Here is a 17,962-nt window from a genome sequence, read left to right as displayed (position 1 = left end):
GAAATGAAAGCATATGTCCATACAAAGACTTGTATATGAATGTTCACAGCAGCTTTATTCCGTTTTTTTTTTTTTTTGAGGTGGAGTTTCGCTCTTGTTGCCCAGGCCGGAGTGCAATGGCACGATCTCGGCTCATCACAACCTCTGCCCCCTGGGTTCAAGTGATTCTCTTGTCTCAGCCTCCTGAGTAGCTGGGATTAAAGGCACTTGCCACCATGCCTGGCTAATTTTGTATTTTTAGTAGAGACAGGGTTTCTCCATGTTGGTCAGGTGATCCATCTGCCTCAGCTTCCCAAAGTGCTGGGATTACAGGTATGAGCCAGCATGTCTGGCCTAGCAGCTTTATTCTTAATAGCTAAGAAGTAGAAACAATGTCCATCAACTGACGAATGGATTAACAAATGATGGATGTACACCCATATGATGGAATACTATTTGGCAATGAAAAGGAATGGAGTACTGATACATGCTACACCATGGATAAACCTGGAAAACATTATGCCAGGTGAAGAAAGCCAGATGCAAAAGATGACATATTGTATAATTTCATTTATATGAAATATCCAGGAAAAGTAAATATGCAGAGATGAAAGTAGATTAGTAGTTGTGTGGACCTCGGGGTGGGAACAGGGGAGTGAATACAAAACAAGAGAATTCTGTGGTATGTAAATTAAATCACTAAATAAATTACTAACAAAATAAGATTTTATTCATAAACATAGATGCAAAAGCCTCAACAAAATATTAGCAAACCAATTCCAGAATGTGTAACAAAGATAGTCTGGGCGTGGTGGCTCACGCCTATAATCCCAGCACTTTTGGAAGCTGAGGCAAGCGGATCACCTGAGGTCAGGAGTTCAAGACCAGCCTTCCCCCGTCTCCATTAAAAATATAAAAATTAGCTGGGCATGGTGGCATAAGCCACTGCACCTGGCTTAAAACATTTTTTTAAAAAAGGAAAAGAAAGTTGGCTGGCACGGTGGCTCACACCTGCAATCCCAGCACTTTGGAAGGCCAAGGCAGGTGGATCATGAGGTCAGCAGTTTGAGACCAGTCTGGCCAACATGGTAAAACCCCGTCTCTACTAAAAATACAAGAATTAGCTGGGCGCAGTGGCAGGCGCCTGTAATCCCAGCTACTTGGGAGGCTGAGGCAGGAGAATCGCCTGAACCCAGGAGGTGGAGGTTGCAGTGAGCTGAGATAGCGCCACTGCACTCTAGCCTGGGCAACAGAGCAAGACTCCATCTCAAAAAAAAACCAAAAAACAAAATTATGGCCAATAAGCATGGGAAAAGATGCTCAGCATCATTAGTGGTTAGAGAAATGCAAGGTCGGACCAGGCGCAGTGGCTCAAATCTGTAATCTCAGCACTTTGGGAGGCCAAGGCAGGCAGATCACCTGAGGTCAGGAGTTCGAGACCAGCTTGGCCAACATGGTGAAACCCTGTCTCTACTAAAACTACAAAAATTAGCCAGGTGTGGTGGTGGGAGCCTGTAATCCCAGCTACTTGCGAGGCTGAGGTAGAAGAATTGCATGAACCCAGGAGGTGGAGTTTGCAGTGACCTCAGATCATGCCACTGCACTCCAGCCTGGGTGACAGAATGAGACTGTCTCAAAAAAAAAGAAAGAAAGAAAGAAAGAAAGAAAATAAAGAAATGCAAGGTAAAATTATAGTTAGGTGTAACTTTGCACCCACTAGAATGACTGAAATGAAAAAGCATAGAAATATCAAAAGTTGGAAGAAACGTGGAGCAAATGGAGCTCTTGAACATTGCAATGGGGGTGTAAAATAGTACAGCCACTTTTGAAAGTTTTAGGCCTTTTCTTGTAAAACCAAATTCCATCTCTAAGTATTTACCTAAGAGAACTGGAAGCACATCTTTATAAAAGACTTGTACAAGAATGTTCATAGCAACTTTATTTATAATACTCCAAAACTTGAATCAATCCAAATGTTCAGAAACAGGTGAATGAATAAACTATCATAATTATATAATGAAATACTAACAAAAATAAAAAGGAAAATATTGGTCTATGTCACAACACAGACAAATCTCTAAAACACTAAACTAAGCAAAATAAGCCACAGGAAGAGTACTGTATATACGATTTCATTTATATGATGTTGTAAAAGAAGCCAATGGAATCTATTTAAATATCACAATGATTGCCCCAGAAGGAACTGACTGAAAAAGAACACACAACAGCTTTCTGGGGTGATGGAAATCTCTACCCATGGTGGTTACACAGTTATATTTGTAAAAGATTATCAAACAGTACATTTTATTTTATTATTAATTGTTATTATTATTTCTTGAGACGGAGTCTCTGTCGCCCAGGCTGGAGTGCAATGGCGTCATGTGAGCTCACTGCCTCCGCCTCCCAGGTTCAAGAGATTGAACCTGGTGCTCACCACCATGCCCCGCTAATTTTTGTATTTTTAGTAGAGACAGGGTTTCACCATGTTAGTTAGGCTGGTCTCAAACTCTTGACCTCAGGTGATTCGCATGCCGCGGCCTTCCAAAGTGCTGGGATTACAGGCGTGAGCCACCGTGCCTGGCTGAAACAGTACATTTTAAACCTGTGCATTTTATTTTTTGTAAACAATAACTCAAAACAAAATAATAGGCAGGATATGATGGCTCATGCCTGTAATCCCAGCAATTTAGGAGGCTGATGTGGGAGGATCATTTGGAGTTCAAGACCAGCCTGGGCAACATGGTGAGACCCTATCTCCATAAACAATTTTAAAATAGGTCGGGCACAGTGTCTCATGCCTGTAAACCCAGCACTTTGGGAGGCTGAGGTGGACAGATCACTTGAGGTCAGCAGTTCAAGGCCAGCCTGGCCAATATGGTGAAACCTGTCTCTACTGAAAATACAAAAATTAGCTGGATGTAATGGCGAAGGCCTGTAGTCCCAGCTACTCCAGAGGCTGAGGCAGGAGAATCAAGTGAACCCGGCAGGTGGAGGTTGCAGTGAGCTGAGATTGTGCCACTGCACTCCAGCCTGGGCAACAGAGTGAGACTCCATCTCAAAACAAAACAAAACAAATTCTAAAAATACAAAGTCTAGGCTGGGTGTGTTAGCTCACAGCTGTAATTCCAGCACTTTGGGCGGCTAAGGCGGGTGGATAGCTTGAGGCTGGGAGTCAAGATCAGCCTGGCAAATGTGGTGAAATCCTATCTCTACTAAAAAAGAAATATCAAAATTCACCGGACATGGTGGCACATGCCTCTAGTCCCAGCTACTTGGGAGGCTGAGGCACAAGAATTGCTTGAACCCGGGAGGTGAAGGTTGCAGTGAGCTGAGAAGTGGCACTCCAGCCTAGGTAACAGAGTGAGATCCTGTTTCCAAAAAAAAAAAAAAAAAAAAAAAGGGCCAGGTGAGGTGGCTCACACCTGTAATCCCAGCACTTTGGGAGGCTTAGGCGGGTGGATCATGAGGTCAAGAGTTCAAGACCAGCTTGGCCAAGATGGTGAAACCCCTTCTCTACTAAAAATATGAAAATTAGCTGGGCATGGTGGTGGGTACCTGTAATCCGAGCTACTTGGAGGCTGAGGCAGAGAACTGCTTGGACTCAGGAGGCAGAGATTGCAGTGAGCCAAGATCGTGCCACTGCACTCCAGCCTGGGTGACAAAATGAGACTCAGTCTCAAAAAAAAAGTTGCCACTAAAAGAATAAAAAACCATCTCACAAACTTGGAGAATATATTTCATATTTATAATACATACATCTTGGCAAAAGATTGTTTCCTGGAACAAATAATATACAAATAAATAAGAAAAATATAGCCAAATGTAATAATGGATAAAAGATATGCATAGGTTTTTTTACAGATAAGGAAAAACAACTGTCTGTATACATATGGAAAGATGCCCAACCCTCATTTATAATGAGAAAAACGCAAATTAAGACCACATGGGATACCATTTCACATCTACCAGATTGGGAAAAACTTAAAAGGCAGTGGCTCACACCAGTAATCCCAGCGCTTTGGGACACTGAGGTGGGCGGATCACCTGAGGTCAGGAGTTTGAGACCAGCCTGGCCAACATGGCAAAACCACATCTCTACTAAAAATACAAAAATTAGCTGGGCATGGTGGCACACGCCTGTAGTCCCAGCTACTCAGGAGGCTGAGGTAGGAGAATTGCTTGAACCCGGGAGGTGGAGGTTGCAGTGAGATGAGATCACGCCATTGCACTCCAGCCTGGGAAACAGAGCAAGACTCCATCTCAAAAAAAAATTAATTAAAAAAAACAAGGCTGGGCAATATCAAGTACTGGTGAGAACGTAGAGTAACAGGAATTCTCATACCATGCATAGGAGAGTGTAATTTGGTATAATCACTTTTGCTTTGAGTTTCTCTTCCACTCCTAGGTATATAATTTAGAGGATGTCTTGGATTTGTAATCAGGAGACATGTACAAGAATGTTTATAGGGCCAGGCGCCGTGGCTCACGCCTGTAATCCCAGCACTTTGGGAGGTCGAGACGGGTGGATCACGAGGTCAAGAGATCGAGACCATTCTGGTCAACATGGTGAAACCCCGTCTCTACTAAAAATTCCAAAAATTAGCTGGGCACGGTGGCGCGTGCCTGTAATCCCAGCTACTCAGGAGGCTGAGGCAGGAGAATTGCCTGAACCCAGGAGGCGGAGGTTGCAGTGAGCTGAGATCGCGCAATTGCACTCCAGCCTGGGTAACAAGAGCGAAACTCCATCTCAAAAAAAAAAAAAAAAAAAAAAAAGAATGTTTATAACAAAATTATTGTAATAGCAAAAAAGATACAACCTAAATGTCTACATACACCAATACTTTGAGGTATAAGCACACTGTGGAATATATGCAGAAGTGAAAATGAACTGCAGTACACATAACCCACATACAAAGTTTAATATTGAGCAGAAAATGTAAGACAGATGAATACAACGGAAAAAGTCCATTTATATAAAATATAAAAACAGCATGATGTTTAGAATTTAATTCAGAGGTGAAGAATTAAAAAGAAAAGCAAGAAGATGATTAATCCAAGAGTCAGGGTCATGGTTACTTCTTGGGTGAAGGGAACTGGGAAGAGTAAACAGAGACCCCTTCTAAGATGCTGATAGTTTTCTATATTTTAAGCTGGGTGCTGAGTTCATGGGCACTCATTTTATTATTATTATTATTTATTTTTTGGTTAAACAGGGTCTCACTCTGTCATCCAGGCTGGAGTGCAGTGGTTCGATCTCGGCTTACTGCAACCTTCACCTCCCAGGCTCAGGTGATCCTCTCACCTCAGCCTCCCTCATTTTATTAATCTTCTTTAAACTACACATACACATTTCATTTGCCTTTTGTATATATATTTCATAATACAAAAATCAAGTAGATCACCCTAAGTGAAAGAAGTCATTCACAAAGAACCACATATTATATATTCCATATATGACATGTCTGGAATAGGAAAATCTACAATCACAGAAATAGATTAGTGGTTGCCTGGGGCTGGGGAGGTGGGAGGTAAGTGGAAGGTGAATGCCAATGGGCATAGGTTTCCTTTTCTAGTGAGGAAATGTTCTAAAATTTGTGGTGATGGTTGTACAACTCTGTGAATATACTGAAAAACTATTGTACAAAGTTAAATGGGTGAATTGTATGGTTTGTGAATTATATCTCAATAAAGCTTAAAAGAAAAGACAGGTAGGGAAGTAGGATGCATGGAAAGGCTCAGACTGGGTGATGAGATAGTAAAGCTGAAAAAAGATGAAAGTGAGACAGTAATGCTCTGCAGCAGTGGTTCTCAAAGTGGAGCATGCACCCCAGTCACCTGGAGGGCTTGATAAAACACAGACTGTGGGGCTTCTTCCCTAGGTTATCAGATTCTCTAGATCTAGTGTGGGGTCAAGAAACTGCAGTTCTAACAAGTTCCCAGGTGATGCTGATGCTGCCGGCCCAGGGTCTGCTCTCTCAGAACCGCTGCTCTATAGTGCTCAATATAGGTGTTCAATAAGTATGTACTGGATGAGTGAATGAATGGCTGGAAGGTTAGTTGGTTGGATGTTTGGGTAGGTGGGTGGGTGGGAGTTGAGTGGCCGAATGGATGGATAAAAAATAGATGGATTCATGCATTGGTGGTTGGAGGATGGATGGATGGGAGGTGGTTCACAGTAGTAGGGGAAAAGATGGGCTTGGAGAAGTTGTAGTGTGGAAAGCAATGTAGGAAGGACTTCATGTCAAGACCTAGTTTCGACTCTTGGGTTCACCACCTGCTAGCTATAGTTTGGAAAGTGATTTCACCTCCCTGAACCTCATTTTTTCATGTGTGAAATATAGGTAAATAATGCCTATGACTCTTCCATGAGGTAATACCCCTGAGAGAGCCTAGCACAGGGCCTGGATGCAGTGGCTGCTCTCTATTCTTTGCCTAAGTCTGACAATTACCATCATGTATCACTGGGCTGTACTGTGTGCTTGAGACTAGAGGCTTGTAATTCAGGTCCATCTTGTTCCCATAGTGACCGATGCTGACCTCGAATTGGATCAGGTCTTTAAAGTTGGGCATCATGGTACAGGAGAGGAAGATGACGCACAGCCCATACTTCTGGCGGTTCTGGTGCTTCTAAAAAAATAACCACCCCACCCCGATCCCCAGTACATAAGCCAAGGGTTATATTGATAGGCAGGGAGGCAAGGATGAGGTATTCTCTTTCTTTCAAAGCCATCTTCCCTTCTTTCCCTCTCAAAGACCTTCATAGGCTCCCTCGCACCAGGCTGATCCAGGGAAGTTCCTCCCAGGATTTCTATCACCTAGCCCCTCCACCCAGCCAGCCTCCCTTTCTGAAATCAGGTGGTGGGGGAGGGAGTGGTCTCCTCCCTTGTCAGGGTGGGCTCTAAGTTGGGCCACCCCATCCCCATTCCAAGTATAGATGCTTCTTCCTTTTTGCCTAAATCCCTTCCCTCAGAAGAAACAGTGTGGGTGGGGTATAGAGCTGAGGACAGACAGACAGACAGACACACACACACACACACACACTCTCTCTCTCTCTCTCTCTGTCTCGGTCTCTGTCTCTCTCTCTCTGTCTCTTCATATTCCCAGAAAGGTTGAACCTTCCCACTTCCTGCTCCAGCTGCCCGCTATCCCCTACAACTTCAGCTGTTCTCACCAGGTGCTTGCTTGGGCCTCCTGTCCATCGCATCAGCCCCTCTTGTTTCTGTTACCAACCTCTGCCCTATTCTTGCATTCCCCTAGTCTGTTCACTAGCTCAGGTTTCCCCTATTAAAAAACAATAACTCTTCTTCTCCCATCTGAACCTCTATTTAGCTACCACCTGTTCTTGCTTCCATGTTAAAAAAATTCATTTTTATTTTTTAGAGATGTGTTTTCATTATGTTGCCCAGGTTGTTCTCAAACTCCTGGGCTCAAGTGATCCTCCTATCTCAGCCTCCCATGCCCGGCTTTGCAATCAGGTTTCTTAGAAGCTTTGTCTTTGTGCACTGGCTCCTACTTCTCCCTCCCATCTATGGCAGCCTAGCTTCTCTCCTGACCCAAGGCTACTGACATCTTCCTAATTTTACCAGCAGATACCTTTCAGTCCTCGCCCTTTTTCTCTGCCACATTCAAGATTACTGGTCACTCCTTTCTGCAACTCTCCTCTGCAGGCTCCTTTCCAACCTCTTCTGCAAACCCCTTCTCCTCCTTCACCTGCTTCTTAGACTGTGGTGTTCTATAGCTTCCTTCTCCTTTCGTTCCACCTTCTCTCCTTGAGCAATTTCTTCCCCTACCACAGGTTTAAACCTTGGTGTTGATGTGACATCCCTGTGTCTAGCAGGCTCCAGAGCGGGTCTATACTGATGTCTCACAGCACATGTCAGAGATGGACTTCCTCATCTCCCTTACACCTGCTCCTTCTTTAGAGAGCCCACCTTGGTGCACTGCACCCCCAACCACCTTGTCACCCATGGCAGAAAATGGGTCTCAGTGAGGGGAGTCAGCCTCACTTCTTACGTTCTGTTGATGACTGGCTCTGACCATTCTGTTTCCAAAGGGTCTCTGAAACCTACTCACCTCCTCTCCAGCTCTCTACCAATGAGGCTGTATCCCTGTTTCTCTTGACTGGGTGGCCCCAACTTACTCTCCTCCAGTCTATTGTTACTGTTCCTCCTGCCCCTTCCTGCCTCAGTAGCCCTCCACTAGCTTCAGGAAGAAACCCAAATCCCTTAGATTGTTCTACAAAGCCCTGAGAAACTAGGTCATGAATTAACACAATTTCTCCTTAACTATATCAGGCATTCTTTTTTTTTTTTGAGATGGAGTCTCACTCGGTCGCCCAGGCTGGAGTGCAGTGGCATGATCCTGGTTCACTGCAACCTCCACCTCAAGGGTTCAAGTGATTCTCCTGCCTCAGCCTCCCGAGTAGTTGGGACTACAGGTGCAAGCCACCATGCCTGGCTAATTTTTGTGTTTTTTTTGGTAGAAATGGGGTTTCTCCATATTAGCCAGGCTGGTCTCGAACTCCTGACCTCAAGTGATCCACCCACCTAGGCCTCCCGAAGTGCTGGGATTACACGTGTGAGCCACTGTGCCTGAACCAGATTAGGCATTTCTTTCTTTCTTTCTTTTTTTGAGACAGAGTCTTGCTCTGTTGCCCAGGCTGAAGGTAGTGGTCTGATCTTGGGCCTTCTGTCCATTGAATGAGCCCCTCTTGTTTCTGTTACCAACCTCTGCCTTATTATTGCATTGCAACCCCTGCCTCCCCAAATCAAACGATTCTCCTGCCTCAGCCTCCTGGGTAGCTGGGACTACAGGTGTGCGCCACCACGCCCAGCTAAATTTTTTTTTGAGACGAAGTCTGGCTCTGTTGCCCAGGCTGGGCTCACTGCAATCTCTGCCTCCTGGGTTCAAGCTATTCTCCTGCCTCAGCCCGGCCCCCCGGAGTAGCTGGGACTACAGGCACGCACCACCACACCCAGAGAATTTTTTTGTATTTTTAGTAGAGATGGGATTTCACCATGTTAGTCAGGATGGTCTCGACCTCCCGACCTCATGATCCGCCCACCTCAGCCTCCCAAAGTGCTGGGATTACAGGCGTGAGCTACAGCGCCTGGCCCAGATTAGGCATTTCATAAACTGAAACCTTATCTTTTCCATCACGGTCCCCTAACCACCCGGGATTTGGTGCAGCATGAAGCCACCAGTAGGGGCTTAGTAAATAATCAGACCAATTGATTAAGCACCCTTACACACCCAACAGCCTGTGGCCAGGGCCTCTTTGGATGGTCAGAAACTGGGATCCACAGTAGATCCGGGGCAGACAGGGCTCTTTTTTTTTTTTTTTCCTGGGTTACCTGTTTCCCGCAGTTACCTCTATCCTGGTCACTTCATGGGAGAGATCCTTTATCGTGGAGTCTTGATGGAACTTGATTTCGGTGATTAACTCCAGGAAGACTCGGCCTCGATAAGCTAAACCATCCCTAACAGAGTCAGGAATACACTGGGGCAAGCAAGAGGAAAACAAAGGTATGAGAGAAAAAGAACAGGCCAATCTCCTTTGAAACCCCTGAGGCAAAGACAAGGTTGTCCAGTCACTGCCGGCCTGGGGCTGACTCCAACCACAATCCCAGAGAATTCCAGACACCTCAGCTACCTCCACGCCGGGAAACCTCTGGGCACCGAGCCCTCTTCCGCACCCTAGGTGCCTGCCCACTGCATGAAGGACCAAGCTCCCGCAATGCTTCAGGCTGGGCAGGAACTGTGATAACCACTGAGTTTGTGCTCCCGCCTGGCCAATCAGCCTGCCCTGCCTCCTTGGCAACAGTGATTGGTCCAAGGGGAGCACACATGACCTAAGGAGGCCAATTAGAATGCTTTCCTGGCCTTCCCTGCTGGAGGCTGCGTATGAAGTTCCCAGACCAGAGGCCTGAATGAGGGAGGAGGGAATGAGGCGAGGGCCAGAAAGTGAGAGCCTCTTAGTGGCCTCGAAGGGCGATGCCTTTGGATCATCCTCAGCATCCTATCCAGCCTTGTTCTAGTCTCCATTTAAGCCAGTTCGAATCGAGTTTCTGGCATTTATCACCATTCCTGAATAACCCCATGCTTCCTCACACTTGCCTGTGCTGTGTCCTCTGTCCTTTGGGCCCTTCCCACCTGCTGAAAATCTTACCCGTGGTCATCTCCTAAAGCCCCTTCCTCAGGGAATGCCAGGGCTTCCCTAGTAGCTGGGACTCCAGGTGCGCATCACCACGCCCAGGTAAACTTTTTTTTTCTTTTTTTAGTAGAGACGGGGTTTCATCATGTTGCCCAGGCTGGTCTCAAATGATCCTCCTGCCTCAGCCTCCCAAAGTGCTGGGATTACAGGCGTGAGCCACCGTGCCTGGCCCAGGTTAGGCATTTCCTAAACCGAAACCTTATCTTTTCCATCAGGGTCCCCTGCCCCTTTTCAGTAGCTGGGAAGGGCGCACAGGACAGAGGACACAGCACAGGCAAGTGTGAGGAAGCACCGGGTTATTCAGGAATGGCGGGAAATGCCAGAAACCCAACTCGAACTGGCTTAGACAGAGACAGGAACGCCTGCCTCTTTCTTGTGGCCCCACACCTGTCTCACATGCACGTGGCTGCTCATGGACGGGCTTCGTGTCCTCCATAAGACCACGGGGGACAGAAACCAGGGCCAGGGTCTCGGGGCACGTCCCAGACCCCAGTGCTTTACTTGGGGCGGTTCTACCTCCACTGTCCCCTAGAGCTGACAAGAGAAGCTTACAGCGCCTTCTTCCTGGATCCTGAAAGGTGCCTTTTTACCCCCGTGCAGAGTCAGGAAGCTGGGGCCAAAGCAGGGCAGGAAGCCAGAGTACACTCCTAGAAGGAGAGAGGGTGAGAGGGGTCCAGCGCAGGACAAGGGGCATGGGAAGTGGGCTCGAGGCTTTGCTTGCCTTCAATCTCTTCTCCGGTGGACGAGATCTGATTGAGGAACAGGCTGGCAGTCCCAATCTCATCCGGGCAGTCCTTCCTGTGGCTGGGGAGAAACACACTCCACAGGCTGAGCTCCTGGCCCAGCTCTCATTTCCTTCCTCCTTCCCTGTGTGCTTCAGCCTCCACCAGGTTGCTCACCAGTCCAAGATTCTGAACTTGATGTAGCTGGAGAGGCAGGGTAGCTGCAGGGGTGGAAGGAGAGAAGAGCAGTGGGTGCATATTCACATGGGCTGGTCCTCGTGGAGATTTTAAGAGCAGGTAGGGAGTCGGAGGTCTGGGTCCAAGTCCTGGCTCAGTTACCAGTGAGCCATAGAAAAGCTGGATTTACCACCCAGTGAGTGGAGCTTTGGCTTTAGGGCCTCTCATTTGTTTTCTGGGGGTTTGTTTTGTTTTGTTTGAGACAGCGTCTCTGTCGCCCAGACTGGAGTACAGTGGCAGGATCATAGCTCATTGTAGCCTACACCTCTCAGGCTCAAACGATCCTCCCACCTCAGCCTTCTGAGTAGCTGAGAGAGACTACAGCCATGTGCCGCCAAGCCTGGCTAATTTAAAAATAATTTTTTTTTTATAGAGACGACTGCCTTACTATGTTGCCCAAGCTGTTCTTGAACTCCTGGGCTCAAGCAATCCTCCTGTGTCAGGCTCTCAAAATGTTGGGATTACAAATGTGAGCCACCTTGCCCAGCTGGGCCTCCCATTTGAATGGGCCCCTTGCAAGGTTCTGGGTGGGGCCTGGAACTTGTCACATAATCATTTTGTATTTTCATTCTTAAAATGGACCCCTGGCCAGCCATAGTGGCTCACACCTGTAATCCCAGCACTTTGGGGGCTGAAGTGGGCAGATCACTAGAGCAGTCTGGGCAACATGATGAAATCCTCTCTCTACAAAAAATACAAAACTTAGCTGGGTGTGGTGGCACTCACCTATAGTCCCAGCTACTCGGGAGGCTGAGGTGGGAGGACTGCTTGAGCCCATGAGATTGAGGCTACAGTGAACCATGATTGTGCCACTGCACTCCAACCTGGGCGACAGAGAGAGACCCTGTTTCAAAAAGCAAAAAAAAAAAAAAAAAAAGTCCCCTAATGGCATAAGCTTCAGGCCCCTCAGAGACCTGGGTCTGCCCTGACTGTGACGGACATTATATTATTATTTACTGTATATTATTACTTACTCTTTGTCTCCCCAAAGACTAAATAATAATAGCTACTGCTTTAGGAGGGTGTCTGTTGCCCCAGCTTGTGCTAAATAAATTCCATAGATGAGCTGGGTGGGCACTCCCAAAAACCTCATAATCCAGGTGCTATTATTATTCTCATGTTCATATGGGAAAACTGAGATACAGAGAGGTTGAGTTCCTGAAGTTCTTATGCTACATGCAGTTGCCGAAGCCTCAGAGCTCCTAACCACTCTGCTGTAATCCAATGAAGGCTGTGATTGTCCCTATAAAGAGATGGGGAATGAGGCCTAGAGAGGCAGAGGGACTTGCTTAAAGTCACATAGTAAGGGCTGGAGTCAGGATTCCAACCCAAGCTTCTATGTCCTATCTGCACTCTGCAATATGGTTTCCTCAATTACTTTTAAAAAGAGAAAGAAAAGAGACCAGGCATGGTGGCTCATGCCTGTAATCCCAGCACTTTGGAGGCTGAGGTGGGAGGATTGCTTGAGACCAGGAGTTCAAGACCAGCCTGGGCAACATAGTGAGATCCCGTCTCTACCAAAAATACAAAAAAATTAGCTGGACATAGTGGCGCGTACATGTAGTCCCAGCTACTCGGGAGGCTGAGGCATGAGAATCGCTTGAAACCAGAAGGTGGAAGTTGCAGTGAGCTGAGATTGCACCACTGCAGTCCAGCATGGGCAACTGTTTCAAAAAAAAAAAAAAAAAAAAAGAAAGAAAGAAAGAAAGAAAGAAAGAAAAAGAAATAAAAGAAAAAATCCATGTGTCTATGTGTAAAATAGAGCTGCTGGGTTGAGGCCAGAGTGGGACTCCAAATCCTCAATCCTCTGAGCTGAGGCATCTTCTTACGGCAGTTCTTGGGGTATGGCTGGAAATCTTCCAGCTCTCCATTTTTTTTCTTTTTTTTTTTTAATCTATTTTTTAAATTTTAAAAAAAGACAGGGTTTCACCATGTTGGTCAGGCTGGTCTTGAACTCCCGACCTCAGGTGATCTGCCTGCCTTGGCCTCCAAAGTGCTTGGATTACAGGTGTGAGCCACCATGCCCGGCCAATGCTGAAATTTTTTTTTTTTTTTTTTTAAAGACAGGGTTTCACTATATTGGCCAGGCTGGTCTTGAACTCCTGACCTCAGGTGATCCGCCCGTCTCGGCCTCCCAAAGTGCTGAGATTACAGGCATGAGCCACCACGCCTGGCCCAGCTCTCCATTTTCTTCATCCAATTCTCCCTGTGTCCTGACAGCTAAGGGGTCAAGGAGAAGAGGAAAGGGCTTTCTAAGTGAGCAGCTACTTAGTAAGAAAGAAATTGCCCAGGTTAAGGAAGGACATTGGAGGGGAGAGATGGGCACCAGAAGGCATCCAGGTCTTCTAAAGTTAAGAATCCTACAAGTTCAATTTTATGGCGGAAACAACTTTTCAACCATCCTGCTAAGAATTCTCCTTCTGCTTCTCAGTTCCTCATCTAGTGTACTGCCTCCCCTTCTGCCCTGGGGCCCTGAGACTGACCATTGGCACAGGCCAGTTTTCTGCAATGCTCCGGGCTCTGCTCCCCCTCTGACCACCTGGCCTCAGATGCTACCATCTGTGTGGTTGGCTGTTCTGCCTTCTCAGAGTGAGATTCATACCTGCCTGCTGCATTTCCAAAGGGCTAGAGACAATCAGGCCTGTATCCAAAGAGCCCCACCCTGGAGACTGTGTTCTGGGGAAAATGCGTGAGGGTCCAGGGGATGTTTGAACATCTTCAAATGTTGGAAGGCCTTTCTCAGGGATGAGGGAGGGCCTGGCCTGTGCCATTGGCCTGTAAGAAGATGAACACAGCTGGGCACAGTGGCTCACACCTGTAATCCCAGCACTTAGGGAGGCCAAGGTGGGCGGATCACCTGAGGTCAGGAGTTCAAGACCAGCCTGGCCAACATGGTGAAACCCCATCTCTACTAAAAATATGAAAATTAGCTGGGTGTGGTGGCAGGCGCCTGCAGTCCCAGCTGCTCGGGAGGCTGAGACAGGAGAATAACTTGAACCCAGGAGGCGGAGGTTGCAGTGAGCTGAGATTGCGCCTTTGGACCCAGCCTAGGTGACAAGAGTGAAACTCTGTCTCAGGGAAAAAAAAAAAAGGATGAACACAAGGATTTCCCTAGGCTCTGAGGAGCCACAGAGCATCTGAGGATCCTGGCCCTGAGCCCTCACCACAGGCCGGAAAAGGTGGGAGGGAGCTTGGCAAGGATGGGGGATGGACTAGCCCTCCTCTGAAATGTCTTCCTACTTTCAGAGTATATAGAATAATCCAAGGAGGCAGGGAGTATGAGGAATGGTTGAAAATCATGACTCACAAGGAGGCAGACTGGGAAGCTACTAGAAGCAGCAAGGAGGGGAATTCACAGGACGGAGAAGGGGAGCTTATTAGCTGATTTCATATTTCACGTCAGGTATGAGAAAGCGAAACACTTTCTGGCTTGCCAAATCCATGTCACACAAATTTCTGCATGCCTGCGCTTATGAGAGAGCTCAATTTATCTCTCAGAACTGTGCTCTTATTTTACACACAGCTCTTAGAAGCCTGACTTAAGAGTCAAAAGCCAGTGAGGCTTCACCTTCAACAGAACTGTCATCCACAACAGCTGATAGGTGATGGAGACAGACTGAAAGACAGTCAAAATCAGACAACAGAACCCCACAAAGAAGAGCAGCTTGGAGCCATTTAGTGTAGAAACAGCCTGGTACTGCAGATAGCCCAGGATAATAACTATGCTCTCATAATGGCTCCAGGCCATCAACAAAAAGCTCTAATTATATTCAAGGCTCCTTGCTGAGAAGATAAGAAAATGCATATTATCATTTAACATGTGTCTTTAAAGGGATTTGTTTGTTGTTGTTGTTGTTTTGAGATGGAGTTTTGTTAGGCCGGTGTGCAATAGCGTGATCTCCACTCACCGCAACCTCTGCCTCCCGAGTTCAAGCAATTCTCCTGCCTCAGCCTCCTGAGTAGTTGGGATTACAGGCATGCACCACCACACCTGGCTAATTTTGTATTTTTTTAGTAGAGACGGGGTTTCTCCATGTTGGTCAGTCTGGTCTCTAACTCCTGACCTCAGCTGATCCACCCACCTCCACCTCCCAAAGTGCTGGGATTTCAGGTGTGAGCCACTGAACCCGGCCTGGTTTTGTTTTTATATGTGGGTGAAAGGACACATTTAAGTTATCCAGAGAGTTCAGTTGGTATGACCCACTCATTGCTTAATACTGGATAAAGTTAAACATACACCTATCATAGAATCTAGTCATTCTGTGTGTACATATTTACCTAAGAGAAAGGAAAGCATATGTCGACACTAAGGGTTGTACACAAGTGTTTATAGCTTCATTGTAACATCCCCAGACTGGAAATGTTCTTAAACAAGGGAAGCGATAAGCAAACTGTGGTACATCCACACAATGAAATATTAGCAACAAAAAGGAATCAATCACTAATACACAGCAACTGCATGGATGAATTTCAGAATAATTGTGTTGAGTGAAAGAAGTCAGACAAATAAGGGTACTTACTGAATGATTCCATTTCTATGAAATACTAGTAAATGCAAGGTAATATGTAATAACTAGAAAGCAGATTGGTGGTTGCCTGGGGATGAGAGGGGGTGGAATGGGAATCACAGGGAGGGATTCCCAAGGGGCATTAGGCAACTTTTGGGGATGATATATTCATTTTATTGATTGTGATGATGGGTTTCCTGGATGTGTACATATTTTAAAATGTATCAAATTATACATTTTCTTTCTTTCTTTCTTTTTTATTTTTTATTTTTCTGAGACCGAGTCTCCCTCTGTTGTGCAGGCTGGAGTGCAGTGGCTCCGGCTTGGTCAACAGGCTGTTATCACCTACTTAGCTGAAGTGTTTGCTCAGATAAGTCGGTGATACTACCTGGGCTTAGCTCACTATAACTTCCACCTCCTGGGTTCAAGCAATTCTCCTGCCTCACCCTCTGGTGCATGCCACCACACCTGGCTAATTTTTATCTTTTTAGTAGAGTCAGGTATCACCATTGTTGGCTAGGCTGGTCTTGAACTGGAGAGCTCAAGTGATCCACCTGCCTCAGCTTCCCAAAGTGCTGGGATTACAGGTATAAGCCACCGTGCCTGGCCAAATTGTACATTTTAAATATGTACAAGTCACTGTATGTCAATGATACCTCAGTAAAGCTGTAAAAAGTAGAGTTTTCCATAATATGTCCTGGGCTTCCTCATGCTCCCTATCAGGCAGAGTACCCCTTGATGTGCTTCTCGGCCCCCACCTTCTGTCTTCACCCCCACACAAACATCCAAACTTCCTTTCTACGTTGGGGGATGTGGGAGAAGGGCGGGCATGATGGAAGCACTGTACCTGAATCTGGAAGGTCAGGATCTGGTTCCATATCGGGTTGTCGGTTTGGGTCTGCATGTGTGTCCTGAGCTGGAATGTCCCAAAGCAGTGTTGGTGCCAGCCTACCCCCCTCCTCCCTCCACTGGCCTCACCTTCCAGCTCTTCCTGTCCAGCCCCCACCCCCAGCAGATACTGTCTACAGCACAGAGGTGCTTGGGCTAATCCCTACTCTCAAGACACCTGCACAACTTCTCAGTAGCAATAGCATCAGTCCTTTGTGTGTTTATCTGAAGTGTTTGCCACATTCAGATTCCTCATATTTTTCCTTAAGTCAGCTTTAAGTAGACTTCATTTTTAAATTGATATAGGGCTATTAACCTTAATATATGAGTATATACACATAGACTTTGTTAGATAAATTTAAGATCCCAAAAGAAAAATGGGCAAAAACACAGCTAATGGCGGCAGCATACCTCTTTTAAAACCATCAATTGACTTCATTTTTTTTCTTTTTTTTTTTGAGATGGAGTTTCGCTCTTGTTGCCCAGTCTGGAGTGCAATGGTGTGATCTCGGCTCACCGCAACCTCCACCTCCTGGGTTCAGGCAATTCTCCTGCCTCAGTCTCCTGAGTAGCTGGGATTACAGGCACGCGCCACCATGCCCAGTAATTTTTTTGTATTTTTAGTAGAGACTGGGTTTCACCATGTTGACCAGGATGGTCTCAATCTCTTGACCTCGTGATCTACCCACCTCGGCCTCCCAAAGTGCTGGGATTACAGGCGTGAGCCACCATGCCCGGCTGACTTCATCTTTAATCAGTGGTATCTACGAAACCAAGTGATACTTGACCTTATTTTCTTTCTTTCTTTTTTTTTTTTGTCCTGAACATCTTTCTTGAATTAATGATACTTGACCTTATTAAACTTTTTAAGGTACACTAAGATGAATACAGAAGTATCAAACTTTTGAAAAATGTGTGTCACTTACCACCCGAGAACATTTAACCTAGCTTTGGGGGTATCCAACCACTCACTGGGAAATAATATGGTGGTTTTAAATATTTTTTGGTACTCTTCCCTTCAAAAAATAGAAATTGAAAGGGAGCAGCGGCTCACACCTGTAATCCCAGCACTTTGGGAGGCTGAGGCAGGCAGATCACCTGAGGTCAGGAGTTCAAGACCAGCCTGACCAACATGGTGAAACCCCATCTCTACTAAAAATACAAAATTAGTCAGGTGTGGTGGCTGATGCCTGTAATCCCAGCTACTCAGGAGGCTGAGACAGGAGAATCACTTGAACCTGGGAGGTGGAGGTTGCGGTGAGCCGAGATTGTGCCATTCCACTCCAGCCTGGGCAACAAGAGTGAAACTCCTTCCCGAAAAAAAAAAAAAAAAGGGATTAATTTCTCCCTTCTTATGTGTGGGCCAGATTTAATGACTTGCTTGCAACAAATAGAATATGGCAAAAATTATGCTT

General features: G+C 46.2%; 1 protein-coding gene across 1 annotated transcript in view; it reads right to left on the bottom strand.

The window, feature by feature from the left end:
- Positions 1 to 17,962, bottom strand: part of FER1L5 (fer-1 like family member 5) — a 69,704-nt gene that overhangs the window by 26,880 nt on the left and 24,862 nt on the right. Inside the window, exons 16-21 of the mRNA XM_064371461.1 lie at positions 16,507 to 16,575; positions 11,092 to 11,135; positions 10,914 to 10,996; positions 10,745 to 10,839; positions 9,350 to 9,478; positions 6,429 to 6,606 (exon numbers count right to left, since the gene is read on the bottom strand). Coding sequence (XP_064227531.1) covers positions 6,429 to 6,606; positions 9,350 to 9,478; positions 10,745 to 10,839; positions 10,914 to 10,996; positions 11,092 to 11,135; positions 16,507 to 16,575 — 598 coding nt within the window. The remainder of the gene's footprint in view (positions 1 to 6,428; positions 6,607 to 9,349; positions 9,479 to 10,744; positions 10,840 to 10,913; positions 10,997 to 11,091; positions 11,136 to 16,506; positions 16,576 to 17,962) is intronic.

Source organism: Aotus nancymaae, unplaced genomic scaffold, assembly GCF_030222135.1.
Source record: "Aotus nancymaae isolate 86718 unplaced genomic scaffold, 86718_ANA_hifiasm-v0.15.2.pri h1tg000131l, whole genome shotgun sequence".
Taxonomy (NCBI): Eukaryota; Metazoa; Chordata; class Mammalia; order Primates; family Aotidae; genus Aotus; species Aotus nancymaae.
This window is presented reverse-complemented; position numbering and strand designations above follow the sequence as displayed.